Below are 12,620 nucleotides of genomic sequence, written 5' to 3'. Positions count from 1 at the left end.
TCGTAATAAAGCTTCATATTTTCAAATTAAAATATTAAAATATTACAAGCAAGAAAGCTATTTATTTATTTGTTTTGTCATGTGACAGGTCCATCGCTCCTGGTACTAAAAGTATTTTATTTCACCAGCAATTTAATTAAGAATTTTATTCTGAATTAAATTTTAAATCTTTACAAATTTCCTATTAGTTATTGTGTTGAAATATAAGTGAGTCTTGCTCTTTCAAAATTATTCATCTAAAACTAGTTTCTGCATTTCCTGGGAGAAAACTGGAGCCCCCGGAGAAAACCCACACGGTTCCCACCCCAACCTCCCCCTCCCCAGGTACTTTCCCCTGCAACCGCAGGAGATGCAACACCTGTCCCTTTACCTCCCCCCTCGACTCCATCCAAGGACCCAGTCTTTCCAGGTGAGGCAGAGGTTCACCTGCACCTCCTCCAACCTCATCTATTGTGTCCGCTGTTCCAGATTTCAACTTCTCTACATCGGCGAGACCAAACGTAGGATAGGCGATCGTTTCGCTCAACACCTTCGCTCAGTCTGCCTTAACCAACCTGATCTCCCGGTGGCTCAGCACTTCAACTCCCCCTCCCAGTCTGACCTTTCTGTCATGGGCCTCCTCCATTGTCATAGTGAGGCCCAGCGCAAATTGGAGGAACAGCATCTCATATGTTGCCTGGGCAGATTACACCCCAACATTGACTTCTCTAACTTCAGATGGTTCCTCTGTCCCTCTCTTTTCCTTCCCCCTTCCCAGTTCTCCCACTGACTTCCTGTCTCCAACTACATCCTATCTTTGTCCCACCCCCTCCCCTGACATCAGTCCGAAGAAGGGTCCCGACCCGAAACGTCACCCATTCCTTCTCTCCTGAGATGCTGCCTGACCCGCCAAGTTACTCCAGCATTTTGTGTCTACCACACGGTTACAAACTCCACAGACAATACCCATAGCCAATAGAATACAAACTCCACACAGACAGCACCCATAGTCGGGATTGAACCCAGGTCTCTCTGGTGCTGTGAGGCAGCAATTCTACCACTGTGCCACCACTTGGTTGAATTATTGTCTAATAACTGTGTGCCTTTGATTAGCAAGAAAAGCAGACCACAGTAGAGATACATGCTCTAGTCCTCCATCAGAATTTTAACTGATAAAACCTTATGTAAGTGACAGGGCCAAAATCTGAAATATAGAAAGTTGGCACAACTGAACTAAAAAGTTTTTTGAAAGATCCAAAGGTTAAAAGATGTATGGCCTGCCAATAACCATTTCAGCTTGGGGACAATGATACTCCATTCTGGGGGGGGAAATCATAAATCTGATGCCACAAAAAACCCCATTGAACAATGACAAAAGATTTAGCTCATTAAATAGGGTTAAACATGTTCAATAGAGAAAAAATATATATTGATTTAATGTTCAGAGTCAACAATGCTGTAGCTAAATAGTTGCTTCTGGGAACTTGCAAAAATCAATATCAACTGGATTGGAGACTGCAAAGTAAAAGGCAGATCTTTCAGGCATCAAATAAGAGCTCTAAATGGATTGTGTGTTGTGATACACAATGGATTCAGGATTTTGTTCAGCAATTTAAATTCACTTTCTTTTATTTAGACTGCTACCATCTGTACTAGCAGTAATAAAATAAAAATGGTACAAGACAAATAATAGAATCATAGTAAGTAGTGAATTCAAAAGGCGTCCACGATATATTTTTTAATGCATGATTTGGCTCTGCCTCATGATAAAATGAAACACTGATGTGCAGAAATCCAAACAATAATAATCTGCTTTCATTCACTATATTCTGGTTATATTCGTTTTCATGCAAAGACACTTACAAAAGATATTTAGCCCTACTAGTTCACACTATGCCCCATAAATATTTGATTTGCATTTAAAACATTTAAAATCAGTCAAAAACAGTAGCAAAAGTGCCAATCCAAACTCATTTTGACAAAGTCTCTCAGCCACCACAGAAATATGTGGTAAAGTTTATAATTTGATTGTACTCTTAGTACAAATAACAAAATATGATGCCATTTCATATATATTTGTGTGAATGTATATATGTATGTATATCTTTTATATACACACACACATATAAAAAAGCTGCTTTCCAAAAATGAAACATACATTAGATATAAACCATCCAAATTTGAATAGAAATTCTGTATTTAAAATGACTGATCTAAAAGCTGGTCAGGCAGCTGAAGCTCCCTTCATAACATGTAAAGACCGTACCACCGAAACATCTTCAGTGCTTCTTAAGGAAGAGAAGTAGCTGCTTAAAGTTTTTGCATGGCTCAAAATGTGCACAGTAAGAAAATAGTTTAAATATTTACATTAAACAGAAAGGAAATATACAATTAAATGACTTTTCATAAACATAAATACTTAAAAGTAGTACTCTGGACAGTTGACAGGAATAAATCATCACTGACACATTAAAGGGAATCAATGGTCACAATATTAGTTGAATAAAGTGCTGGAGATTCCATTATTAGAGCACATTTACTTAGATTTTAACCAAAGCTCATCTTTCCAAAGGAAAATTAGCTGCTTTGCCTACATTATCCAGCTCATCCCAGTGGACGTGCTAACAGAGTGCAGCAAAAAATGAAAAGCCAGGTTGTATGTTGGTTAATATATAGATCTCTGAAATATTGTTATACATCCATTTCTGCTTCACATTGATACGTTTGTCCTTTTTGTTTTATGTACAATGTGCATCATATCTACTTTCTCTACTTTAATCGTAAGGTGTAGTTGGATAACCATTCATTTCTTAGTGTTAAAATCTGAGAAACCATAATGACATTTTATTGTAAGTTCTTTTACATTGGAGATGGGATTAGATTTAATGGTCAGGTATCTACAACGGGGCAACGTTCCACTTCTTCCTTGATATCTAATACGGACACCTTGTAACAAGGGAACCTGAAACTTAATACTGACTGGCAACATGATGTTAAATTAATATTTATGTATACCAAAATTGCAATATTTACATTAGGTTTGCACAATACTTATATAGCTATTAAAGATTGACTTAAAACTAGAAAAGTATAAAGCTATAGAACACATTCAAACTTTGGTTTACATCACATTAAAATGGTAATACTATATCTAAATCCAATTTTAATTTGCATTTCTAACAGCAAATGCAAATTGTCACTATTCTACAACACCAAATTAGTTCCAATATTAGATTTACAGTAGAAAAATGTTTCAATTCACCTGCCCATTGCATGTTCTTCTAGGTCAACCATCTTTCTCGCTAGTAATGGGGAAGCACATGTACAATGTGATTTTAACTTTCATTACTGCAGTTGCTGTTTTAGTTTTATATTCTAAATTTTTCAGCACACAGATGTACAATTATTTTCTGGTATAAACTGCTCTTCAGACTACTACTAAAATTAATGAACCACATCTTGCTTTTCATATGCAACAGAAAATTTTGCAAGTTTCATAAAAAAAATTCAGTATTGAACTGACGGACTGGATAATATTACAACTCTATCAGTAGTACTATTTAACAGGAACAGAAAAATACTGGGAATGCCACAAGATCATACATTATGTATGTGTACCTAAGATATTAGATTATTATATCAGAGCCACGTGTGAAACAGGCACACAGTCAGACAGGAAGGAAATAGACCATTTGGCCTTTTGGCCTACCAAGATTCCTATCCAATGCAGTCCCATTTGCCCACATATCCCTTTAAACCTTTCTGATGTAGTCCTCTGATTTCAATAGCCCTCGGGATTTTGGTCACCATTTTCCAATTTGCAGATGAAGAAAATGCCATTTAAGAAGTTGAAAAAAGTGCTACCAATCATGTAAGAGTTCCCAAATAAAGAGATTGTGCCCTTGAACTTATTGAGGATTTCTTGGAGGGACCTCTCAATTAATATAGAGCAGTACAATCTATCAGAGATTGAACTGTTCTATAATTGGCGATTACACATGCCTCTCTGTTGGATTGTGTAGGAAGGAACTGCAGATGCTGGTTTAAACCGTAGACATAAAAAGCTGGAGTAACTCGATTACACATGCCCCTCTGTTGGATTGTCTGATTATTCAAATTAGATACTTGAGGGCTTTACCTCTGCCTGCCGCATATGGACAAATATCAGTATTCATCCTATTCCTTAATGTCAATCCTGGAGATTCAGTGCAAATTGTAATTCAGTGTCATGCCACATGCTATTGTTAGACAGCATCTTAAGATCCAAGATTAGGAAAGATGGAAATCTTTGCAAGAGATGCATCCAATCATGCACTTTCTGGGTAGAAGATCAAGGTAGTCTGTCTTTATGAGGCTGTTTACATAAACAGTCATCTTTCCTAGTCTCTTAGTATTTATCCTATAACATGAACATAGACTAATCAGTAATTACAGTGTTCTGATGTGAAGTTTTATTGAAAGACACAAAATGCTAGAGTAACTCAGTGGGTCAGGCAGCATCCCTGGAAAATACGGATAGGTGATGTTTTAGGTCTGGACCCTTCGTCAGACTCACACAGAGGGGGAACAGGAAGTGAAGGGGTTATAGAACTCCTGTCGGAAAGAGGAGGAGAACTTCTTCAAAGTAAGCATACCTTGAGATTTGCAGTGGAGCAGTCAAAACACAGAGGGTATAACAGTTTTAAACTGTACCTCCTTTTTTAGTATCAGTCCTTGTGGACAGATGGTCTTAACATTCAAATTAGTTGGCAAACAGAAAAGGGAATTTACTGGTTGTTTTCTAATCAAGATAAAGACCTACTCAACTGAGAAAATTGATGACTTAATTGCTGTCTGATAGACCGTCCTCTGTTAATGGGTAGAAAGGTCATCTCTTTGATGGCTGTTACACAACTGCTGAGAAGATAACATTTCCCTCTTTGTGAAACAGGCTGCGGACAATGAGTATAAAACCAAAAAATTCATTAAAAAAAGAGATTAGACTGCTTTTCCCTTTGCAGCCGAGCAAATACACCACACACTCAATAAACAAAGAGGTCACCATGTGAGAACAGGATTGGAAATAATAGTAAAGGGTCATACTAAATTCAGTTGGACCAAAAATAATGATCCAGAAATCAGTATCAATGATGTTTTTATAATACCGAAGATGCCATGTCATCTATGTCAATGAAGAGATTTATTTTCTTCCTCTCAGTTAGGCAAAGTTACAGGGTTTTTTTTGCCATAGTCACTTTTCATGGAGTCAGTGACCTCAGTTCACTTAATTTGTCATTGAAGTTTCAAATAGGATTAAGGACTTTGAATAAGTAGTCTACTTTTATAAAGGAAAAAATACACAGGTAGAAAGTCAGAATCCATCACTGAGCCTACCATCGATCAGTCCAGCCACACAAGTACAAATTAATTTTGCATGCCATTTGCGAAGGATATAGAAATTATCAATCTTTCCCAAATCCTTTTTATGTCTACAGTTTGCTGTCATTTTAATTGCAAAATTTTCCAGGACACACACAGATTTAAAATTCCTCCATCTGTTTTCCAAATGTCTTCATTACAGCTATACCAAATTTCACCTATGCAAGTACACCTTTGTGGCTCCTGATCTATGCTGAATCTTGGCGATATGTTATGAGGATATATATTATGGATCTGCATACTTTGGTGGATGCAGCTGGTAAAGAGATCACATGATATAAATTATTTCTTGGCTTCTCGACACATTGAAATGATGGCACATTGTACAACACTTCTGAAATTTAATGAATTTGAATTTCAGAAGGCGTATAGCTCACACTGCCACTAAATATGGACATTTAGCACAAGTAGCTGAGAACTTTTATTTTCTTAATTTGTAGTCAGTATTCTTAGTTTTTTGCTGAGTGTTATTCACCATGAGCTTATTGGCGATGATAACATTTGCATTTACGCCAAAATATTTTAATTTACAGGGAGCTGGCTAACTGGAGAGATGCACTCTGTCAGTTGCTATACCTTCCAAAGTGGAATGGTAACAAAAAGTCATCACTGAAGATCTGCATTTATGCACTCAAAATGCACTGAATTGAAAAATAATTAGCTTCATGATGATTTAAAATGTAGGTCAAAGGATTGGCTTTAAAAGCTGAAATGGATATAAGCAATATCAATACTTTAACTTTCCCTTCATAGTACAGTCACAGTTCTCTTTTCCCTTCATAGACAGGATTGTGGTTTCATAAAGGTTTGACGTTTCTTCATGTCTTCTTAAATTTGTACCAGATGAATACCTAAAAGTAAATAAGAAGTTATTGTTTTTCATGTATCATCATGGCCAATCTTTAGAGAACAGTACATTATGGTTGAACAGAAAATAAGGTGAAATAAATGATTTTATCGCATAAGATATAGTGCATGTTTATGAAATTCTTTACTGTTTCAACATGTTACTGTTACACTATTTCCCCCCCGGAGTGTTTCACATCCGGAAAAACATCAGTGGCATTGTTTGGCGGTATAATTTACATACTTGAGTAAAATTATTAATATCCACCGACAATCTGTGCTTCTCACGATCATAAAATCAAAACATTATACATTATACTAATGTACTTATTATACCAAATAGATTGAATTAAGCAACTCTAATAAAAAGACAAAGGAGGAGCTTCTCATTCTATGATCTTGATTCAAATTAATAAGCACGGTTACATTAAGAGTAGGCTGTAGTTTGCCATCTTCATCCTTTATGAGAAAATGCTTTATTACAGTGTGAATTATTTTACTGATTGTATTATCATTTCTAAATGACCATTTAATATGTTATAAAGAAAAATGGATACAGTCAAAGTAAGAATGGATGCATAAAATAGAGTGCATTAGAATTAATTTGATTGGGCCGTTCCTGTGAATAAAAATGATAAAGCCAGTTTTCCAACTTCTTTCTGTCACGGTGCAGCAATTATCAAGGGGAAATAGACAATAGACAAATATTTAAACATGTTTTAATCATTCATTTTAAAAGTTAAAATTAAATTGTATTAATTGGAATATGTTGTAATAAAGTGAGTAAGAGCAGGGGAAAAATGATACAATTGAAGAGGTTTTATTTGAATGTATATGGCATTTGTAACAAGGTAGGTGGATTAATTAAACACAAATAGAAATTAACTTGCAATGATCTAATATCCATGACAGAAACATGATCACAATTGACCGAGGATAGGAATAAAATATCCTAGGATTTTGAAAAGAGATAGGCAAAATGAAAAAGGAGTTGTGTCACCCATATATTGAAAGAAAATTAGATAATGGCAATAAAGTAAGGAACTCAGCTGAGTAAATCAAGTAGAATTAGTTTGGATGAAACTAATAATCAACAAAGAGCAGCAAAGAATAATGGTAATGAAGGACAAAGTATAAACAAGAAAATCGAAGATGCACCTCGCAGGGCACAATATTTCAAAATTCAGCAAAGTACAACCAGAACATTGGTAAGGAAAAGAAAAGTAAAAATCATATTGGGGATATTGGCACAATAATTCTCCCATGTGTTTCCACAGAAGACACAAAAACTTCCTCGAAAATTTAGTTTAGTTTAGAGATACAGCGCAGAAAAAAAGCCCTTTGGCCCATCAAGTTTGCACCGACCAGCGATCCCGACACACTGACATTATCCTACATACACTAGGACAATTTAACCAAGCCAATTAACCTACAAACAGCACCCTTAGTCAGGATTAAATCCGGGTCTCTGGCGCTGTAAGGCGGCAACTCTACTGCTGTACCACCTTGTGGAGGACTAAAGATCCAGAGTAAATGAGGAGATTGTGAAAAAAAATGGGAGAAACCAATGAGACTGGAAGGTGATAATTCCCCAGATCCCAAGGACATGCATATTAAATAAATTATTAAAACCATTTTACTATGTCCCCCATGGTAGGCTGATCCAGAAGATTAAGACACATGGGATTCACAGTGACTTGCTCATATGGATTCAGAACTGGTTTAATACCAGAAGATGCAAGGTTGTGGTGGAAAGGCGCTATTCAGGGATCTGTGCTAGGACTGGTGTTTGTGATATATATCAATGAGTTGGACATAAATGTAGATTTTGAGCTTACAAGGAAGACCATAAAGACCATAAACCTCAACTACTACATCTGATGTTCCCGATGTGCGCTCCTATACATTGTTAACCAGCTTTGCAGTTTTCAACGATGTACCTATCCCTCTTGGGCTCACACCTGTCTCTATCCAAAAATCGGTCTATTGGGGAACCTCCTTGCCTGAGGTTACCTGTTGCTGCTCTGATTTGTCCCTTCTTTCCCTTGCCGTCTTTTCCCCCCACTCTCCCAACTAAAATCAGTCTGCAGTCGAACCGAAATGTCATTTATCCATTTTCTCCAGAGATGCTGCCTGACCCGCTGAGTTACTCCAGCATTTTGTGTTTATCTTTGGTATAAAGCAGCAGCCGCAGTTCCTTTTTATTAAATTAGAGCATAAAGGAATTTCTCAGATCATACATTTTAGGGGGTGATCACCTTGTGGTTTCAAGTGGATGGTTAGCCAAACGTGCAGGAATTCTCTGCCTCAGAAGGCAGTGGAGGCCAATTCTCTGAATGCATTCAAGAGAGAGCTGGATAGAGCTCTTAAGGATAGCGGAGTCAGGGGGTATGGGGAGAAGGCAGGAACGGGGTACTGATTGAGAATGATCAGCCATGATCACATTGAATGGTGGTGCTGGCTCGAAGGGCCGAATGGCCTCCTCTTGCACCTATTGTCTATTGTCTATAGGAGCAAGAATTGCATCGAACTTCAGAGTGTGGGCCTCTCTCACGGCAATATTAAGTATTAAATATGATAGGTTGTCTGAGTGATGGCATCAAGGAGGAGATACAACTTGGTAATGTGGGTCAAAAAGATTGCATGTGAGGATGAAGCCGCAAGAGAGGAAAAGAGTGAAGGATAGAAATACAAGACCTGTACAGAATTGCAGTCAGAGAGACTGACTGGTATTTCAGAAAGAGTATATGTGGGTTACACATTGCATGTTTTGTTCCCCCCTGCTGCCTGGGTAAAATACAGAATTGAGATGTTGCACACCTTTCTACAGAAGGAACTGGATGAACCAAACGTTGTAGCAGATGTTGACACCAACAAGATTGGGATGGTCGGTGCTAGTGCCCTGCAGTTACACTTTCAGGAACCAGAGAAGTAATTAAAACGTTGGCCCTTAAAAGTAATCATCTCTCGACAATTTCTGGTATTGCATTCCAGCTGAAGTCAACAGAAAAACAGACAGATCACTGTATGGCTAGAACCATGATACTGCATCAAATTCTTGAGGGCATTGACCAGCAGTACTGGGGCAGGAGGGGCCTGTTCAAAGTGGACTTTTCAATGCATCTCAATAGAACTGGGACCACTTTTTGGGGAGAAAGTTTACTAGTGTGGAGCTTTAGATCTAAACTTTCAGGTAGATAGGCACTATTATACAGGAAAGAGAAATATGCATAGTGAAACTGTAGATAGCACTAGAGAAGAAACCTATTGGATGGTTGCAGCCCAAGAGAATATAAGAAAGACAGTCACATTCTGAATGAACATACATAAATGCAGGCTGAAATGGTAGTATGGGAACATAACGTAGTAGCAAACATTGAAATGCATCTCAAAACAAAAACAGCACTAAGCACCTGGAAATACGGTGTTCAGAAAGGAAAGGGAAGGAATCACGGGAGATGGTATCACAGTACTGATTAAGGATGGAATTAATGCTCAGGAGAAAGAAGATATCCTTGAAGGAGTCAAGGACAGAATCATTCTGGCTACTGTTAAATAAGATTTCACACTATTCGGTGGTATTTGTTGCCCACCAAATAATGTTGAGACATGGATGTGCCCAATAATGTTGGGTATGGCGTTTACCGACAAGGGTAGTACTTTTTCTGTCTTCCCGAGCTACTAGAAGATGCTAGAGAACTGTAAAATGACAAATGTGCTCAAAATGTGGTGCAAGGACATGTCGGACTGGTTCAGTTTAACTTGAGGGGCAAAATAACTTTTAAAAAAGCAGGAAAAATATTAACAGAAAAATATTAATAGGCATTGGGAGAAGATCAAATTAATGAGGGAGAGTGAGAACAGGTTTTTTTAAAAGCAAATTTTCATTGACTAATCTGATTAAATTATTCCTCGTATTAACTAAAGGAAATGCAGTGGATGTTTAAATGGAATTTTGGAAAGCAGCTGACAAGTCCTGCAAAACAGTCTAATTTGCAGAATGTCTATAGGGTTAGTGGCAGGCTTGATGGATAAGAAATTTCCATATAAGAAAGGATGAAGTCGTATTAGATACAGTAGATGCTTATCCTGACTGCAGGATAGTATTGGTATTTATTTAGTATTGTCACATGTACTTGCAGGTGTGGCAAGCCCAACTCGCCCACACTGGCCAACAATGTCCTAGCTACACTGGCCTGCGCTTGGTCCATATCCCTCCAAACCTATCCTATTCATGTACCCGTCTAACTGTTTCTGAAACGATGTGACAGTCCCAGCCTCAACTACCTCCCCTGGCAGCTTGTTCCATACACCCACCACCCTCCGTGTGAAAAAAGTACCCCTCAGATTCCTATTAAATGTGGGAGAAAACCAGAGCACCTGGAGAAAACCCACAGGGAGAACGTTTAGATGGGATAAACAGAAGTAAAGGGTTCTCCTTTGCAGATGATTGAAGGGGGCACAGATTTAAATTGCGAGGCAAACGTTCTGCTGATGCCAGGTAAGCCCTTTTAAAAAAATGCAAAACTGGTCATGATCTGGAACTCTCTGTTGATTTAAGTCATGAAAATAGGCAATCAGGGAAGGTGAAATGTTATACCTGCAAATACATGCCTGATTTATAATTCAAGGCTGAGGCTAAAATAAAGCTTTTACTTATTCATGACCAGGTCATGCAAAGTGCCTTTATACAGTATCCAAATATGTCCTACCTATGGATTAAAAGAGCTGCTGATGTTTCTTCCCTGGTTCTGTAACGAGACAAGGATGTCATCAATTTTTTCCATGTTCTGTTCAACAGGAATGGTAGATGACAGTTGCCTTGTGTCAGCCATCTGCTGTGAGAGAAGTGGGGAAACGGCTTGTCCTTCGGTCTGCGCTTGTCCCGACTGGTTAATCACAAGCAGCTGATCAGACAAAGATGGTCCAGTTGAGCATTGCTGAGACACATCTGCTATGCTCATCAATTGTCCGCAATCTGTATTTAAAAAAACACAAAAGCCTGAGTATACTTCTTTGTGTAATAAATGCTATTGTTACATTTCCGCACTTTAGGATCTGAAAACATTTCCAAAAGAAGAACTTATTAGTATTAAATTGCATACGAAATAGGAGCAAGGATAAGCCAAAAGGGCTTTTGAGACTGTCCTGGAATTTGAAAAGATCACAGTTGATCTTCTTCAACTAAATATTCCCAACCAATTTACTGGCTTCCCCAGGAATCCCAAACTCTATTGATCTTATAGAAACATATAAAATTCTTAAGGGATTGGACAGGCTAGATGCAGGAAAAATGTTCCCGACATTGGGGGAGTCCAGAACCAGAGGTCACAGTTTAAGAATAAGGGGTAGGCCATTTAGGACTGAGATGAAGAAAAACTTTTTCACCCAGATAGTTGTGAATCTGTGGAATTCTCTGCCACAGAAGGCAGTGGAGGCCAATTCACTGGAATGTTTACGTTAGATATAGCTCTTAGGGCTAATGGAATCAAGGGATATGGGGAGAAAGCAGGAACGGGGTACTGATTTTGGATGATCAGCCATGATCATATTGAATGGCAGTGCTGGCTCGAAGGGCCAAATGGTCTACTCATGCACTTATTTTCTATGTTTCTATGTCTACAAACACAAACAGAAAATACTGGGAATACCCAGAAGGTCAAGCAGTATCTGTGGAGACAGTAAGGTAGTTAACATTTCAAGTTGATGACCTCTCTTTGGAACAAGGAAAAGTCAGAAATCAAAGTTGCAAAGAAGGGTTAAACATAGAGAGAGAAAAGATAACATCCGTGACAGGGAGAGAGAAAGTGACAAGTGGTGATGGTGCAGGCTGAGAGAGTAATCATATCAGTCTTTCCAGTTTGTTGCAGAACTAGATCTGATGAAAGTTATCAATCTGTAACAGTAACTCCCGTTTTTTACATTCCATCAGTGCTGCCTGATCTGTTGAGTGTTTCTAGTCATTTCTGGAGTTCAGGTTTCCAATAACTGCAGGACTTTTATGAGAATCTTGAAAATCAGCAATAATGACTTTTTCTTTCTCATTCACATGCACTTTGAAAGTAGCAAGAAATTCTACGGCACATTGTTCCAAGAGTGAGATTATTTGTAAGCAATGGTCTGACTGGATTTAGGACTGCTACTGTGGGTTCCAAAACAGAATAGTTTTTTTTTGCAGAAATACAAATTACTACGTGCAAAGCCTTTCCTTATCAGAGACGCTGGAAGTTCCAGCAACTTTCTATCAGTTGCAGAAGTGCAAAATCCATAACTCTGCAACTGAGCAAGAACATAAACCACCCTATAAACACTTAAGATTTTTTGCTCTATCCAGGATTCTTTCTTCAAGTTTAGTATTTGTATTTCTCTGGATGAAG

At 37.9% G+C, this 12,620-nt stretch overlaps 1 protein-coding gene across 2 annotated transcripts in view; it reads right to left on the bottom strand.

Annotated features, from left to right (window-relative positions):
• Window positions 1–325: 325 nt before the first annotated feature.
• Window positions 326–12,620, bottom strand: part of nfat5b (nuclear factor of activated T cells 5b) — a 131,371-nt gene continuing 119,076 nt past the window's right edge. For both annotated transcript variants that reach the window (XM_078400795.1, XM_078400796.1), the window contains exons 13-14: window positions 10,956–11,221; window positions 326–6,248 (exon numbers count right to left, since the gene is read on the bottom strand). In XM_078400795.1, coding sequence (XP_078256921.1) covers window positions 10,956–11,221 — 266 coding nt within the window. In that variant the 3' untranslated portion in view covers window positions 326–6,248. The remainder of the gene's footprint in view (window positions 6,249–10,955; window positions 11,222–12,620) is intronic.

Source organism: Rhinoraja longicauda, chromosome 6 (genome assembly GCF_053455715.1).
Source record: "Rhinoraja longicauda isolate Sanriku21f chromosome 6, sRhiLon1.1, whole genome shotgun sequence".
NCBI lineage: Eukaryota > Metazoa > Chordata > Chondrichthyes > Rajiformes > Arhynchobatidae > Rhinoraja > Rhinoraja longicauda.
The sequence above is the reverse complement of the archived record's forward strand: the minus strand, read 5'-3'. Positions and strand labels throughout refer to the sequence as shown.